Genomic DNA, 17,646 nt, shown 5'->3' with positions numbered 1-17,646 from the left:
TTTATCTCTCCCTAGCTTTACACAAATATATGTTCTTCTCTTTATTACGTCTTCCCTTGTGTACATGTATTGTAAAATGTCTTTAGAGACAGAAATTAAGGGCCCACCTCTGGAAGTGGATTTGCTAGTAATCTTGAAAATGTAAAATGTATTTTATTATATGAAATAAATAACAAAAAGAAAGTTTAACAAATAATTTGGGATGATTATTATTTCTCCAATTAGATTTCAAGAATGTCTGATAAAAAAAGACAAAACAATTCGTCAACATTGTGCAAAAATACAAATCCTTTATTTAACTGTTAGAAAGAACATAACAAAACATAAAACATAATTAATAACTAAATGTATCTATGCACTCAGTTTACTGATCCAGGTGATGACTTGTAAATTTACTTCATCCAGCACAGAATCCTCGAACCTTCCCTTCACTGTCAGTCCATGGCTGCCTCCTTTCAGCCAGAAAACCTCAACCTCAGCTTTCATTTCTTTTATCATCCTTTCAAAAAGAACCTGAGCAAGCAAAAACAAAAATAAGAAGAAAAAAATATATATCAATATGCAAAACAATGGAATGATTAATAAATACAAGTAACTTAATGCTTAAACACACATGTAAATACAAATTGAAAATCCTACAACTGTATAATAAAAAAGCCCCCCCAACCATCCTCACCCTGTCACACATGTTGTCCTCAGTGCCTGACACACACAGCACAGGCAGGTGTTCCGGTAGCCCCCTGAGATCCTCACTTCGTTGCAGATGGGCATCCGTCTGTGCTGGAGGATGCAGGGGGAAAGACAGGCAGATGACACCCTGCACTGCATCCTCGGATTCATCACTCAGCTGCCTGGCTAAAGCTGCAGCAGCACGACATCCCATTGACCTTCCTGTGGATGGGTCACAGAACTTTTTTTTTTTTTTTTTTTAGCAATGCACACATTTGGCAAGGCCCGGAAATGTTTGGGGGCAGATGAACCAATACTGGAAATTATAATTGCATACATAATACAATGTGCATTTCAGAATATGACCGATAAGAACTTTTATTGATCCGTCTATTTATCTCCATTTAACACCTCAGAAATTAAACTGTACTTAAATACATGGCACATGCTTAATTGTGTCTATTTATTGTAATTCAAAGTAAGTGTTGCTTACCTCCAACGAATATGTGCTTAATGGTAAACCTCTGCAGAGATTTTAAGAAGTCCTAGTGGGTGGGGGGAAACATAAGTGTGTCACAGCTTCCTGCTGATTCTGAATCCATTAATAGTTGCACAGGATTGTTGTATGGACTGAAACGCTTACCCACACAGCACGGTACGCCTTGACTTTATAACCCAAGTGTAAACCTTTACATGTGAAACGGAAACAAAGGAAGCCATTTGAAGCCAAGGCGTGAGCCAGAGAAACCAGATGTTTAAAGTTCATGTCTCCACCCGCCCCATGTGTGAGAATGACGGCCGTATGCACATCTGTTGCAACAGCAGGGAGACACATGGCCGCATCCAGAGACTTTGTCCCGAAGGGCACTTTCACGGTGTCCTGAAAGCCGGTGAGAAGTCAGTGAGCACTACTTCTAGTTTCCCAACGAAATGCACTGTAACGCATAAGAAAGTCTAGACAAGCTTAAAAAGCAACAGCTTAAAATAGGGTGTTCTACCTGTTTACGGACATAACTTACTCATGCTGATGTTTGATATTTACCTCCACGTAAAACTCGGCCATCGAGTGAAAGATGGGACACGGAGGGGGGGGGGGGGGGGGGGCACATGTGCAGTGTCACTGCAGCTGCGACGTTGAATGGTTACTGTAGACTGAGTTAGAAATAAAAGGGACAGTAGCCAAATTAGTTAGCCTTTCGGCGCATGCACACCACTCACTGCGCACGTGTTGTACCCCCACAAATTATATAACGCGTGACATCTCTTTTAACCCTACTTGTCCATTACAAGATTAGGCTCGTTCGAGATGAGCCAGTTCTGCGCAGAAGCGATCGGCGCGCAATGCATGCTGGTTAGATTTGTGTCCGACTTGCTCCGGACTTAGCTCTGACGTCATGCTCACGTGGTCAACGATACTCTCACGAGAGCGAGGCGGCCGTCGATTTTAGAGCCAGGAGCCGCAGGAGCTCTCAATCAACTGCGTGGCCCAGTGCATGATGGGAAACGCCTGGCTGTCGCCACACCAGAGAGCTGATTGGCTCTTAGATCTGAGAGCGATCTGACTGTTGTAGAAAATCCATATTTTATTTGTAGTTGTAATACTTAACATTCGATTGTTCGCTATTTGTGTCATGTAGTGCAAATATGTGGGTGTTAATAATACTAATACTAATAATAATGTATAAGGTTATTTATTTAGCATCTGTAAATAAATCATTTATAGAGAAATGACAACCATCTTCACATATATGTATTTATATAAATGTGTAAATAAATATGACATCCAACAACTACAATATGGCCAATCTTTTGTCCTCAATCCCAAAAATAACATAGTTAAATAAATAAAAAGCTATCAAAATTTAGACCACTGTGAAAAGTAGATTTATTTTATTTTCGAAAATCCCATTTGTGTGACCTCAACAGATTGAAAATGCATTTCGTCCATTTGTGAGATTACATATTATATATCCCAAACCTTATTTAATATGCCCGTTAAGATGCTTAGTTCTGTTAAATATATTTGTTGGAATGCTGTGAAGTGAACTTTATCTCCAGACACATTTCAACTTTTAAATGTTGACACAATCTTCAACTATTACTGACACTGTATGATTCAGTTTTTTACTCGGTCATGTGAGCCGCTGCTTGAAATGTAATGCACCTTCATTCATATTACGGTACGAGGCTTGTACAGCCCAAAAAGCAAGATGAGGGACCCATTTCTCAGCAATAATCTCTCCAAATCAGAAACAACATTATTTTGGACACTATAAGAAATAATATTATAATAATATGTGAAGTTACACTATAGTACTGTTTTTTTATTGAAAGTCAGCTCAAATTCAATGATTATATTAATAATGTCACAATATAACTGTTAAAGCAGATCCTTAAAAGGTTATATTCTATTTCCACTGGATTGTTGTTTGTGAGGTCCCCTGCTATGTTCATGCATATTCTCTATTGAGATTTTACTGTACAGTTTTTGTGAAAATTAAAGGCAAAAGTGGCTCAAATGAAAAAATGATATTTGTAATTTCACAATATTTGAACTGTTATTAAAGCATATCTTTAAAAGGTTATATTCTATTTGTGTACAGTTTTTGAAAAAATCAAAGTCTACGTTAGGTAACAAGAAATAATGATGTTCATAATTCCCCAATATTCTTTTTTTCATAAAGCAGATCCTTAAAAGTGTTTATAAAAAAGACACTGGATTGTTATTCAGACGAACCTCTGCTATGTCCATGGTTATGAGATTTTACTGTACGGTTTTTGAGAAAATCAAAGTTAGAAAGAAATAATGAAATAATGGTATTCATAATATTATAATATTTGATTTTTTTTTTTAAAGCAGATCCTTAAAAGTGTATAGGAAAATGACATTGGATTGTTGTTCAGGAGGACCTCTGCTATGTCCATGGTTATATACATGACATTTTACTGTACGGTTTTTGAGCCTGGGCAAAAGTCGATCAGTCTCTGTTTGTCAGTCTCTGTCCCAGTCAGTCAGTCTTTGTCTCTTGCAGTTAGTCACTGTCAGTCCGTCTCTGTTAGTCTATGTCCCAGTAAGACTCTGTCTCAGTCAGTCAGTCACTCTTACAGTCAGTCAGTCTCCTTCTCAGTGACATAGTCAGTCTCTGTCAGTTAGTTAGACAATCAGTCAGTTTGTCACCGTCTCTGTCAGTCGGTCAGGTTCTGTCAGTCTATTTCTCAGTCAGTCAGTAAGTCTGTCTCAGTCAGTCACTGTCAGTCAGCCACTGTGTCTATCTCAGTTTCATTCATCCACTGTCTCTGTCTCAGCCAATCAATCAGTGTCGCAGTCAGTCTCCGTAAGCCAGTTTCTGTGAGTCGGTCTCTGTCTCAGTCAGTCACTGTCTCAGTTAGTCAGTCAGCCACTGTCTCTGTCTCAGTCTGTCAGTTTCTGTCACCCAGTCTCTGTCAGCCAGTGCCTGTAAGTCAGTCTCTGTCTCAGTCAGTCAGGCTTTGTCTAAGTCAGTTAGTCATTGTTCGTCAGTCACTGTCTTGGTTAGTCAGTCTCTGTCTCAGTCAGTTAGTCTCTATCTCAGTCAGTCACTGTCAATCAGTGTCTCTTACTCAGTCAGCCAGTCACTGTTTCAGTCAGTCAGTCAGGCTGTCTCCGTCAGTCAGTCAACCACTGTCTCAGTCTGTCAGTTTCTGTCACCCAGTCTCTGTCAGCCAGTGTCTGTAAGTCAGTCTCTGTCTCAGTCAGTCAGGCTCTGTCTAAGTCAGTTAGTCATTGTTCGTCAGTCACTGTCTCTGTGAGTCAGCCTCTGTCTCAGTCAGTCAGCCAGTATCTCTTTCTCAGTCAGTCACTACTTCATTCAGTCAGTGTCTGTCAGTCAGTCAAACACTGTCTCTGTCTAAGTTTCAGTTAGCCACTGTCTCTGTCTGTGTCAGTCAGTTCCTGTCACCCAGTCACTGTCAGCCAGTGTCCGTCTCAGTCAGTCCATCTTTGTCTCTTTCAGTTAGTCACTGACAGTCAGTCTCTGTGAGTCAGTTTCTGTCAGCCAGTCTCTGTGAGTCAATCTCAGTCAGCCACTGTCTCTGTTGCAGTCAGTCTCTATCAGTCATTTACTTTCTCTGTCTCAGTCAGTCTCGGCCAGCCAGTCAGGCTCTGTCTCAGTCAGTCAGTCACTGTTCGTCAGTCACTGTCTCAGTCAGTGTCAGTCAGTCAGGCTGTCTCCGTCAGTCAGTCAGCCACTGTCTCTGTCTCAGTCAGTCACTGTCAATCAGTGTCTCAATCTGTCAGTTTCTGCCAGCCACTGTCTGTCAGTCTTTCTCTTTTTTAATAGTCTCTGTCTCAGTCAGTCACTGTCTCAGTCAGTCAGGCTCTGTCTTAGTCAGTTAGTCACTGTTCGTCAGTCCGTCACTGTCAGTCAATCAGTGTCTGTCTCAATCAGTCTGTCTTTGTCCCTTTCAGTCAGTCACTGTCAGTCTGTGTTTTTGAACCTCTACACTAATTGTGAACACATCTCCCGCAATTTTAAAGACATTCTGCCGCTCAGATATCATTTTACAGGAGAAATCATGGACTGAGTGCCACTTTTCACAAAATATATTTCCCCCCAAATTGCCTGACGACATTCTGTGAATTCTTACCTTAAAACTCAAAAGGTTTCACTGATTTCTAAACTGAGAACACGTTTAAGGATTTAAGGGGATAGATTAATAATAAAAATGATAAATTAAACATAAAAATGGTCTTACCTGCACAGTAACGGTCCAACTCACAGACCGGTCCCTTCAGCAGGGGCTCGTTCTCGGTCTTGAGTCGTCGGAAGGCCTTTTTCAGAGTCTCTGATGCTCTCGATAGTTGTGATCTCGTAGTTCTGTTCGCCAACAAGTTTCGTTTCCAGCAAAAAGTCTCAAGCAGTTCAAAACTCAAAGAGTTTTCCTTCACAGGTTTCTCCGGAGGGTTCCGCTCATGTCAAAGTCCAAAGTGCAAAGAGACGAATCAGAACGTCCGCGGCCCTTTAATACCTCGGTCCGGTTTCCATGGCATTGACGTACGTGCTTGCGTGCGATTGAGCAATACAGAAAGAGAGAAGTATTAATTATTTCCCCACATTTGTCAAATATATATTTGTATCTGATTCATAGTAGTTATTATTTTATTTTGTCAGTGATCTGTTGCTATTCAGTAAAGCTATGAGCTGTAAAGCCAAACGGGATGGTAAATGAAATATACTTTATTATTGTGCAATATTGTAGATTAAAATAATGCTCTCGTTGTAATTAATCACACAGCATATGGAGCGTTATTATGTGCTTTACGTTGTTGCACATCTACTTGTTGTTGATGATGGGCAGATGTATGATAAATAAATGACGGGCATGCAAGTGCATGGCTGAAGAGTCAGAAACATTACATTACATTACATGTCATTTAGCTGACGCTTTTATCCAAAGCGACTTACAATAAGTGCATTCAACCATGAGTACAAACTCAGAAAAACAAGAATCGAGAAAGTACAATTTCTTCAATAAAGTTAATCTCCAAAGTGCTATCAGTAAGAGACATTTAAGTGCTACTACGGCGCTACCTTCCCTATTCAAGGTATAGTCGAAAAAGATGTGTTTTTAGTTTCCGGCGGAAGGTGTAGAGACTTTCTGCTGTCCTGATGTCAATGTGGAGCTCGTTCCACCAATGAGGAGCCAGCACAGCAAACAGTCGTGACTTTGTTAAGTGTTTAGCTCGAAGTGAAGGAGCTACAAGCCGATTGGCAGAAGCCGAGCGAAGTGAACGAGCTGGGGTGTGAGGTTGGACCATGCGGGCGGCCACCGGTAACCAGTGAAGGTGAAGGAGCGTGTTGTTGCGGTGATGTTGGCAGTCAGGGAGAGTTGACTGTCGAGTGTCACACCGAGGTTCCTGAGTCGGAGACGGGGCCACTCACTCCGTGAATCGTAACTGACAGTAGTCACGGTAAGCTACTTACTAAATACGCCAGAAAATAATAAAGCCTTATATTAGTATTTCGTTTGGTCTCAGCATTGATATTGTGTTGTGCTTTGTAGATAGGAAAATGCCACCAAAAAAAGAAAAGAGATATCCGAAGTTTGTTCACCACTCAGAGGGTAAGTAGCTATCAAGAAGCCCGGGTCGTTGTTAGGGTTAGCTAGTAACGTTAGCAGGCTAACTACCCACACAGTGCAAACCTGCATCCTTTTGAGATGCATTCAGGAAACTCAGAAAATCAGTGCATGTGTAGTGCAGTTTTAGGAAGCAGCAGCTGGACCATCAAGGCTTCAGGTGAGGTCTTACATTGAAAAAGGTACTTTGTTTTGAGTGTGCATACACCATAAAAAAAAACTTACATGGTTTTAGTAATTGGAAAAATGCCATTGGAAGTTTTAATCGCCATCAAGAGAGTTAAGCACACCATCATGCTGTAGCAACAAATGCATTCGATCTTACACAATTTACCAATTGGTTCCTAACCAGTTTCGTGATGCTCTGTCACACAAGCACTTTGTTTTGGTTCCGCAGATAACTTGTATACATTTTTTATATATCCATAGGTCTATAAATCATCCCAATTTCCTCGAGCTGACTTCTTTAGGAAGTTTACATTGTCTGAGCGATGGTCCAGAACCTAAATAACACTTAATTATATAATGCAGAGAAGTAGCACACTGACACAAATAGGGAACCAGCAAGTGTCCATGCTTGTGAATGGATGATCAAGAAACAGTATTTCTGTTGATTGTCTTATTGATCAATCTTTTCAGCACTGATCAGTTGCATAAGTTACATCTGTGGAGAAAGACTGTAGATTGGAGGCTGTCTGCCTCTGTTAAGGGTTTCCAATGTTATTTTTGGGGATCAGCAATTTATAATATGTATGCCAATGCAAATATTTATGCCAATATCTTGAAGTCACGGTATATCCTAGAGGGATAGATTGTGCTGTGACATGGAGTGTTGTTTTCCCCTTAGTCCACGGGTGGTTGAACATCAAAACCAAAAACTCGCTTGTAATCGAGGGGAAGGGGAAAAAAGCTCTCACCAGGTAATCCACTTGAATGTTGAACAGAAAATAATCCACTCGAAATGACCACAGAGATAATCCACACGGAAGAGTACCGCGACTAAGACACAAGGGGAAGCCTGATTACCTCCACGGAGATCCTGGTACGAACTCGCAACTTGATCTTTTAACCCGCTCATTAAATCCGTAGCCGCACACGTACAGCTTCTCCAAGAACTGCGTCTGGATGACGGCCACTTCCAGACTATCAATTTATCCTCCATAGTTTCTGATTCAACAACGGCATGACGTCAGTGATGTCTCAACGCTGAGAGGCTTTATCGACACAGCCTCACACACATATTGTGAAATTATGAATATAATCATTGAATTTGAGCTGACTTTCAATTAAAAACAGTACAGTAGTGTAATTTCATATGTTATTAAATTATTATTCAATATAATGTCCAAAATAATGTTGGTTTTGACTTGTTATATCATATTGGACAAAATATTGCTTAAATAAGGGTCTATCTCCATGCTTTTGGTTCGTACAAGCCTCCGTACCTTAACACCATGAATAGAGGTGCATTACATTTCAAGCGGCGGAGTATCCGCAGATGCCGGCTCACATGACCGCTGTAGCTTTTTGATACTACTGCTGCTACTTCTTGGAACCACTGATACTTCTACAACCACTACTAAAACTCCAGTTGCTGAAAACTACGACTCTTGTTAGTACTACTAAGTAGAGGGATCTCTTCTGCCTCAATTTCATCGGCGATCAAGAATGCAAACGCCATTTCTTCTGCCATAGTTATCAAAATTAGATCTGTAAACTAGTACTAAACTAGTTCCAACTGTTTTTGTGACTTCCTGTGTGTTCTTTGAAGGCATCTGAAAACTGTCCGCCTTGATCGCAGTTTTTTGGCCACGCCCCCTGCAGCGGCCGCCTGCTCGTCTGGATTCCAGGCGAAGCTCTAACGAACGAGCCTAATGTTTCGAGGTTTCTTCTCTGATATACGAAGAGTGGAACCTGACTCAATGCGACACCTACTGTTCGGGAGGATTCATTACAGCTTTACTATGACACCACTTGTAAGCTATACAGGTACACTGATACACTGTCGGACATGTGTATATTTGCTTTTGCAGTGGGTTTGTATGCATGTGTATACAACAAATAGAAAAGGGATCCCTTTTAATATACAAAAAAAATATTTATTTAAAAAATGAGATGCAATATTCATATCAGTCATACAATTAATTAACACAGACATTATTTGGCAGTACATCAGTTATGAAGGGTTGCTCTGTAACTGGATCACGGGTCAATCAAAGTTCATCTTTTGCCTGAAAAAAAACAAACGAATAGTTAGCTGGACATGTGGAGAGAAGCGTGCCATCAGACACTGAAAATATATAATTTGAAAAATCCAATAAGAGGCAGGGTACTTTTACTCATTCAAATTTAAATAATCACTTTGTACCCCCCCCCCCCCAAAAAAAAGGTTGAATAGAAAGATTTATGGAAATCTTAGCTTATGGTTTCCTTTTATTATATTTAAAGGTCTCAAATATTCATTGGCCACCCACACAGCTCTTTTCACTGTTGCCTGACTAGTCCCGTTACTGTAATCCTGTGAGGTGAGGTGAACCAAGACAAAGTCACTCCGGTCCCATACCCTCGTCCTGTGGCAGGAACATGGGAACAAGTCAACACTGGGCTCCTCTACATCTCTATATTCAACTGGCATTTATTTAGCAGGTTACAGTAACACCTTACATACAGCAGAGGGAGCCAAAGTTTAAATATTACGACCAGTTTTAGGCCATGGCCCACCTAAATGGAACAGGGACATAATTAACGTTATTAATTACACCCGTGTTTATCCTGCAATGACGTCAGTGAGTCTAGACTCTACTGGTGTTGTCTTGGTTACGAGTGTGAACCGAAACAAAGTCCCTCTAATGCAAGCTAACATTAACGTGTCCCTTACCCTCGTCCTGTGGCAGGAACATGGAAACAGGTCGTCACTGGGCTGCTCTACATGCTCCATGCCTTCTCGAACCTTGGGCTCTGTGACCTGGAGTTTGGCATACTCCTGTAAGAAGAAGAGTATTGAACTTATTTAGACAGGCAGGGAAAAATAATATGCAATTAGAACACCTTTTTGTATCATGTCAAACCATCTTATCACATAAATAAGGGCATACAGTGCCAAGGGAACACACCGTGTCACATCAGTGACTCTGAAACTGGCGAAATGTTACCTGGAAAAGTTTGTAGTAGTAACAAAATATGCTGCTTCCCATAAGGTGATTGCGAGCAAACTGCTGACCTGCCAGTGCAATTTTCTTTGCCTGAAAGACAGCAACAATCAGAGCAACTATTATTATCCATGTTCATTCTTAAAAAGGCCAGTACATTTACACTGAGTAGAATGACACAACACCACAGCATTCACCCCCAATTTCTTTTTGCAATGGCCACATTCATTATCATCATCATCACCTCTTCATCGTGGTCACGAGCCCACTGGATCTTTTCCAGCAGGTCTCCGAGGTCCGCCCTGACAGGGATGTAGTGCTCCCACGGCCGCAGCTCAGTGTAGAAATGCTCGTAGTAGCCAGAATCCTGCTTTAAGACCACACTGTCTCCAGCCAGGAGGTAAGGCAGTCGATATGCGGCAACAGTGCCGTCTATGTTTATTTGGTACTTGTACTGGTGGTGGAAATGGGACAGGAAAAAAATAAAATGAAGTGACTATCTTTAAAATCAGCTTCTGAAAAACTGCTTATGGTTACGTAAAACAATTGGCTAAAAGCTGCGAAGTGCTTACAAGTGTCTTACTGCGTCTGGTGTCTCCTTACCATTGCGTGATGTCATTTCTTTCAGTTACGACCAAAAACATGACGTAATGAGGACTCCAAGACATGTTGTGTATTGAATAAATCAAACTCTGGAGCACTCTTACCTTGAAAAAGTCAAAGAAAGAGACATGTTTGACCAGCGGCCCATAGAGGCCCTCGTCATGTTTGAAGAAGAAGAAGTTGGTGAAGGCTGCGTCGATCGCGTCGGGCTGAGCCCTGGAGAGCTTGACCAGCTCCAGGCGTTCCTGTCGACTGTCCCGGCCCCTCCAGAAGGCCGTGGCGTTCTTCTCCGGCCACGGCGGCCCCGTGTTGGCCTGCACTGACATCATGTCCAGACTTACTCTGTTCATCGGATGGACAGTATGTGTTCCAAGTTATTCATCTCAGCATCTGTCAAAGTTATGGACTCATATAGATAACGACATGCATATTGTTGCAATACAGAAATATATACTTTTTGTCACGCAGAGATCGGCAGCTACAGATGACGCGGGGATACGAGCGAGTATCACTCATTACGGGGTGAGAATTTCTGCAGGTCAAAAAGTCAACGTATGCCTGATTTGGAGAGCTGCTCCGCTGGCTCAAACTAGACGCCAAATCAAATATTTGTTCGCAAATCTTTCTTCCACTGTCACACACACCAAAAATGCATGAAGCGATGGAGAGGAAATAATGAGCATCTCGGCACCACATTATTCAGACTGTGTGTACACGAGCCTTCTTGTCCCCCCCCCTCCCTCCCTCCCTCCCTGTCATCTGCCGAGGGAAGAAAAGCACATTGTAAATCCTCTTTATGACTACTGGACAGTAATGTGTCCAAGCTGACTATAATGCCCGTCTTCCACTCAGAAGCAAGCTACAAACTTTTTCAAAGCCACCAGGAAGGAGTTTATACTCAGAAGATAACATTTTCAGTGGATTGTACCTTTAAGGGTTCCCAGGTATGATCGGTAGACTGTGGTCACACACTGAAGACTATTGCACATACTTAATAATATTGCCAACTACAATATCTTTTGGATTAATCCAAAATTGCATATGGTGTTTGTGCTACGGGTGCACCACCTTACCTTCCCATGGTCTCAAGGACAGACTCAGTCAGGTCATAGGTGGGCATGACAATATCCCTGGTATTGTTAGAGCCACACCAGGAAAAGATGGGATGCATCCTCTCAGTGGGTTTCCTCTTCTCCAACGGCCAGTCACCCAGGTTCACAAAGAACTCCATATCAGGGAGCTGCACCTGAAACAAGCGACAAATGAAACACGAACGACGTGTTAAAAGATGAAGCATTGTTCAAATGTTTCAGTGTTGAGACAGATTTAAAATAATAATAATAATGCATTTAATTTATATAGCGCTTTTCATAATACTCAAAGACACTTCACATAATTAAAACATCCTAAAAGCTAAAAATAAATAAGAATAGCTAAACTACAGGTAAAACAAATAAAACATAAATAGGGACTTTTAAGTTGCTCGGACCCTGATAAGAAAGAAAACAAAAAAACAATCACATTAAAAGCAGTTCTGAACAGGTGGGTTTTGATTTGCGATTTGAATGAGGAAAGAGTTCCAGAGGGAGGGGGCAGATATGGAGAAGGCTCTGTCACCCAGGACAGGAGATTGGCATCAGAGGAGCGGAGCTGACGGGATGGAGTGTGGTGGTGGAGCAGGTCGGTGAGGTAGGAGGGGGCCTGATTATGGAGGGCTTTGTGAGTGAGGAGAAGGATTTTGCATTGGATCCGTTGTGGGACGGGGAGCCAGTGAAGGCTCTAGAGAACAGGGGTGATGTGATCACGGGAATGAGAGTGGGTGAGCAGGCGAGCAGCAGAGTTCTGGATGTATTGGAGTTTGTTTAGGATTTTGGAAGATGTGCCATAAAGAATACTATTGCAATAGTCAATTCTGGAGGTGATGAAGGCGTGGATTAAAGTTTCAGCAGCAGATGAGGAAAGTGATGGGCGGAGACGGGCAATGTTTTTTTAGGTGGAAGAAGGAGGTTCTGGTAATTTGTTTGATGTGATGTTCAAATGAGAGGTTGCTGTCAAACATGACTCAGAGGTTAGGTTGCGGACGTGTGGGGAGGGAGACAGAGTGGAGTTGTCAATGGTGAGGCAGAAGTTGTGACTGGTTTTGGTGAGAGATTTGGGGCCGATGATGATCATATCCGATTTATCACAGTTGAGTTTGAGAAAGTTGGTTTGCATCCATGATGTAATGTCAGTTGGTCAGAGTGGAGTGAGTAGTAGTGGTAATGGCCTTTGTGGAGATGTAGAGCTGGACATCATCAGCGTAGCAGTGGAAGAGGAGACCGTGATGACGTATGATGTTTCCAAGAGGGAGCAGGTAGAGGATGAACAGAAGAGGACCAAGCACCGAACCCTGGGGCACGCCCTGAGACAGAGGAGCAGTGGAGGAGGTGCAGTTGTTGATGCTGATAAATTGTCTGTTTGTTAGATATGATTTGAGCCAGGAGAGAGCAGTTCCGGTGATGTTGAGGGACGATTCGAGGCGGGAGAGAAGGATGTTGTGGTTGATGGTGTCGAAGGCTACAGTGAGATCCAGGAGAAGGAGAATGTTGAGGTGGCCAGAGTCTGAGAAGAGGAGGAAGTCATTGGTGACTTTGAGAAGGGCTGTTTCGGTGCTGTGCTGTGAGCGGAAACCAGATTGAAATGGCTTGAACAGATCGTTGGAAATGAGGTGGGTTTTGAGTTGTGCAGCGACGACGCGTTCCAGTATTTTTGACAGGAAGGGAAGATTTGAGATGGGCCGGAAATTGCTCATGGTCTCAGGGTCGAGTCCAGGGAGACGGTTCAAGAAGAGCTTACCTTTCTGTCCAGGGAGACGGTTCAAGAAGAGCTTACCTTTCTGGAGAGTGACAAGAGGATGGCGTCCATAAAGATTCGGAAACCGACATGCTCTCCAAAAGTTTGAACGTAGACCTAAAAAAAAAGCCAAATCACCATAAAATAAAACATCACAGGAGTTTTGCTCAACTGCAAACTCTGTCCGCTGATGAAGACCATGCATTACCAGCTTCAAGAGTGATTTTGTATGCATAATAAAAGGTGTTATATAAGTTGTGTGCAACAGTTAGAAAAGTTATATACATATAACTTGTTTTAACTGTTGCATGCAATTTGTCCATTGTTAATTTTCATGTAATAACTATTGAAATACGATTTGAAAGCTCAATGTTCAAAACAGATTGTAGCAAAGGAATTGTAAATCCCAGACAACCGATAGATTACCGGACGTCCCGGGTACTGCTAGCACGGTGTCCACGGGGCTTTAGACGTATCACCATTACAGGAGCCTGGACTGACGTCCACAGTGGTATTTTGAGAAGATTGTACCCTTGAACACCTGCTAGATAAGACTGTTCTTACAGGTGTGTCACATAGCTCCAGGCTCTCCTGGGCCTGGCCCACTTTACATTATCACATGGCCTCTAATTACTTTTCAGGCAAAGTAAATTATACCCTTTATTACTAAACTGCCCTCTAGTCATGATAGTATTTGAGAGAGGAACGGGGGATTTTTTTTTTTTTGACAAACTACTTGCGTGTTAAAGTTACAGTCGGACTAATATATGGCAGATATGCATTGTTTATCTTATTGCTTGTGTCTTCTGTGTTTGGGGTTTCGGAAGCGTGAGGTACCCTGTTGTCTTTAATGGTGTAGTGGCAGAGACTCTGTCTCTGTCCAAAGCGCTGTGGGATCTCTTGAGCATTAAGATCTGGGTCAACACTCGAGTAGATGGCCAGGTCCCGGTCTATCTGAGGGAAGGACTGAGGACAGTGCATGTGGGCCTCCCATACAGAACCACTGGGCTGGGGACAGTCGCAGCCTTCATGGTAGACTGGGCCTGCAGAGGAAAAACATAGACGCATCATTAGGATCCTTCTCTTTCAACTGACTTTTCTTTTTTTAAATCAGTCCCCCAAAAAACCTCCTCCCCACAAATCTCATCCTAAAAGACATTTTGCAGAAAATATGGATTGTGCTCCACCTTTGAGAATGAACGGTGACTTGGCCACATGCTTGTCCTTGAGCAGAACGTGGATGTGAAGGTCCGTGTAGGTGGCGTACATTCTGTAGCGAACCAGGAAGGAGCCGTCGTGACGATCCAGGACCTGGATCCAAATTCTGGTGAACTCCTCCACTGGGGCCACCATCTTGACCTCAAAGGTCTTCTCACCGGGCGACGTTGTTAAACTGGGAGGAAGAAAAACGTGGAGAATGTGCTCCCGTTAAGAAAGAGCAGAGGCCGAAAGACATCAACACGCTCGCACACGAGTCACAGGTCAACTTCCCACCTACTAAAAAGCATAGTTTAGTAAAATAAGCAATGTACAAAACGTCTCGAACAGACTGAGCTAGCTTATAAATCAATTCTTAATATCTTGTAATTAAATATTCCAAGGTGTGCCCTAAAAACAGGAAATCAGTTGTTACTTGATAGTGGCATGAAGCTATTGTGTGTCTCGTGTTCCAGCAGACAACAATAATGTAGTTTTCTTTTGCTCTAGACAGAGATGGAAGTGAGAATCTGATCCCTCTCGACACCCAAAGCATGTGTGAAAGTGACATCCACCAAGTAAGTGAGCGCGTTGGGCCCATGGGAGCCTTTTGATGAAAGGGGGTTATTGGAGGTTGTCTGACTCTTCCTCTCTTGGGCTGCATACTTTCATATCGGCTCTCTATCTCTCACTATTGACTAGTTTAAAATGCCAACACAATTGAAAAAAAAGCTTTTCACTACGTTGTCCTGTCTATGTAGTCATGCAGTCCTCAGGTGCTAATGAAAAATACAGCGACATTGTCCCACGTCAATACAATTGGAAGAAGGTTATAGTTCAGCAGTCATGTTTGTATCGAGGCCAGGACATTTCAAAAAGAACCACACTGACCCAAACATGAGACAATATTTATTTTTGTCCCTTGTCGAAATTAGGATAGAATAGTGAGGGTTTTCACATTTGAATACATTAATTTCCCAGTGGAAAAATTAACTGGGCTTTCAAGTTTAATCTGACCCCGTAAAGTATTTTCTTCTAAAAACAAACTCTGGTGAAAGGTGGAAAGAAAAAAAAACTTATTGGGGTGGTTTTGAGAGTTGTTTAACAAATGTACAACTGCCATACAACTTTCTCATGTTTTTGCTGTAATTAAATTAAATGGACACAAACACAGAAATTATTTTCCATGGCACTAAAATACATACATTTGCTCAAACTGACACCACCGTACAGTAATCCAAAAGGAGGATGATGCTACGTGGAGCATTGCTTTGTCAATACCATTTTACAGTTAGCTGAGACTGGAAAAAAAAAAGAATAAGAAGGAAAAAAAGTTTTTAAAAAAGGACGTACTGGCTGCGATCAGCAGGCCGAGCGTTCACTTACTTTCTCCCCGAGCTGTCTGCCGCCTGCACGTAGAAGAACCGAGCAGGAAGTACCACGTTCGTTTCGAGTCCGGGTCCCCAAACCAAACTGCTTGCAGCACTGGGTAACGTCACCGGGTCTGCCTGAGCTCCCGGGACTTCATGTCTGAACAGATCCAGGAGCAGCAGCAGCCACGAAAGTAGCCGAAGAGACATTACCTGTCCAGAATGCACTGTCGCTGTTAACGTCAGCCGCTACTTTCCTCCACACAGCAGTTCTCCGCCCGAACTTGCCATTGTCATAAAACAAATAAAAAACAGTACCAATACATCAAGATAATGAATATAACTCTGTAACGCTAGCTCACGTTTTAACGTTAGTTCGGTGCGTTGTCATTTGGGGCAACACATCTCAGAGGTGGCATTGCTAACAGCATGTATGCTCTCTGTGACACAAAGATCACCGCGAGCTAACTACATCCAGGATCCCTGAACGGTGAAGTGAACTCTCTGCTGAATGAACGCGGGGCGGGTCCAGCAATCTGATTGGTCGCCACCGCGCTGACTCTGGGTTTGATTGGCCGAACGAGCAATTGGGCTCCTGATCTGAATCTGATTGCACAGAAGTCCGGAAGTAAGCCTCATCTACATGCTAGGCATGGGCCGTTCATGGGTGTGATGTCTATGATGATGCTGAGGGAAAGGGATGGAATTGTGTCTGCAGTTTCATTTTCAAAGGTTTATGCAGTCGGTTATTTATTGTGATGCATGGAACTTTATGGAGTGGTTTGCTATACAATATTGCACCGAATCAGAACTTCTCCACTCACATTGTTCTTAAGTAGTGTATTTATATCATACTATTACATACTATGTCACATCTTCTAGTGCTCAATGTAGAAAAACGGACCCTTCCATAGCTGTCATATTATGTCTTATATTATTTATTTATTTTATTGCTGATGCACTTGTTTTAGCAGTATTTACCATTGTGGTTGGTCCAGATGGATCTGATTTTAATTGTTTTACATACTGTTGTATAATGTTATTATAATGACGGATATAATGATAAAAATAATAACAATTTGCTAGTAAAAGGTACAAAATTTACTGAATTCTAGTGGAGTAGAAGAATAAAGTGGAATTACATATAATAATTAGTAATATACCACACATTTGTACTGAAGTACGGTACTTGAGTAAATTAGTTACAGTTCCACCCCATGCGTGCCAAGAGTTGGAGTGGAAGAATTGACCTTAATGGATTCAAACTGTATAAAAATGTCTCAGGCCAAAATTACAAACTGGTGGATGCAAAATATTTTTTAAGAGATTTTAAGCAGTGATAGGATATAAGGAATGCAGGGAAATTATTTATTTATCACGGCAATACCATTTGTGAGAAATGCATTTTTATCCGTATATGCTTTTAAGAGTGATGAAGCAGGTAAGTAACATTTATAGGGTACAATTTAAGATGTATTGAAATAATATTAAAACCCTGCTTGATGTGAGGAAGCTTCACTTCCTGTCTGGGCACCCAGTCTAGCTGAGAATCCCTGATATGGAGAGACCCAGACGATCCTCTAAATCAGCAGGAAACACCTCCTTACGCTTCATACAAGCAAGACAACAGCAACTGATTGCAAACAAAGAGAGCTCTCAACTGTGTACATCAATCAATGTTTATTTCAGTTTGCTTTTGCATCAACATA

The 17,646-nt window shown here is 41.9% G+C and overlaps 2 protein-coding genes across 5 annotated transcripts; both read right to left on the bottom strand.

Moving 5' to 3' along the window:
- Positions 1–264: 264 nt before the first annotated feature.
- On the bottom strand, positions 265–1,757 carry tex30 (testis expressed 30). Of its 4 annotated transcripts, none has more exons than XM_034561776.1 (5): positions 1,712–1,757; positions 1,313–1,549; positions 1,163–1,214; positions 677–891; positions 265–513 (listed from the first exon to the last, which is right to left on the bottom strand). In XM_034561776.1, the coding sequence occupies exons 1-5, from the start codon at positions 1,730–1,732 to the stop codon at positions 352–354; spliced, it is 687 nt and encodes a 228-aa protein (XP_034417667.1). In that variant the 5' UTR covers positions 1,733–1,757; the 3' UTR covers positions 265–351. The 4 variants fall into 4 exon arrangements, with proteins under 4 accessions (XP_034417667.1, XP_034417670.1, XP_034417668.1 ...); XM_034561779.1 differs by having other exon boundaries at positions 677–780; XM_034561777.1 differs by having other exon boundaries at positions 1,689–1,745.
- Positions 1,758–8,869: 7,112 nt separating this feature from the next.
- On the bottom strand, positions 8,870–16,446 carry poglut2 (protein O-glucosyltransferase 2). Its single transcript, XM_034562435.1, has 10 exons — positions 15,954–16,446; positions 14,558–14,763; positions 14,208–14,413; positions 13,410–13,487; positions 11,612–11,784; positions 10,643–10,880; positions 10,180–10,389; positions 9,939–10,028; positions 9,665–9,769; positions 8,870–9,017 (listed from the first exon to the last, which is right to left on the bottom strand). Exons 1-10 carry the CDS (start codon positions 16,145–16,147, stop codon positions 9,000–9,002), a joined length of 1,518 nt encoding a protein of 505 aa, XP_034418326.1. The 5' UTR covers positions 16,148–16,446; the 3' UTR covers positions 8,870–8,999.
- Positions 16,447–17,646: the final 1,200 nt, after the last annotated feature.

This window comes from Cyclopterus lumpus, chromosome 21 (genome assembly GCF_009769545.1).
Source record: "Cyclopterus lumpus isolate fCycLum1 chromosome 21, fCycLum1.pri, whole genome shotgun sequence".
Lineage (NCBI taxonomy): Eukaryota > Metazoa > Chordata > Actinopteri > Perciformes > Cyclopteridae > Cyclopterus > Cyclopterus lumpus.
The sequence above is the reverse complement of the archived record's forward strand: the minus strand, read 5'-3'. Positions and strand labels throughout refer to the sequence as shown.

What these genes read in the sequence shown, in the direction of transcription:
- tex30 (XM_034561776.1), bottom strand. Translation starts at nt 1,732, where the DNA reads ATGGCCGAGTTTTACGTGGAG. An exon ending in AGGCGTACCGTGCTGTGTGG is followed by an intron (nt 1,215 to 1,312) that starts GTAAGCGTTTCA and finishes CCCACCCACTAG; the next exon opens with GACTTCTTAAAATCTCTGCA. An exon ending in AGGACAACATGTGTGACAGG is followed by an intron (nt 514 to 676) that starts GTGAGGATGGTT and finishes TTGCTTGCTCAG; the next exon opens with GTTCTTTTTGAAAGGATGAT.
- poglut2 (XM_034562435.1), bottom strand. Translation starts at nt 16,147, where the DNA reads ATGTCTCTTCGGCTACTTTCGTGGCTGCTGCTGCTCCTGGATCTGTTC. An exon ending in GTCACCGTTCATTCTCAAAG is followed by an intron (nt 14,414 to 14,557) that starts GTGGAGCACAAT and finishes TTTCCTCTGCAG; the next exon opens with GCCCAGTCTACCATGAAGGC. An exon ending in ACACCATTAAAGACAACAGG is followed by an intron (nt 13,488 to 14,207) that starts GTACCTCACGCT and finishes CTTTTTTTTTAG; the next exon opens with GTCTACGTTCAAACTTTTGG.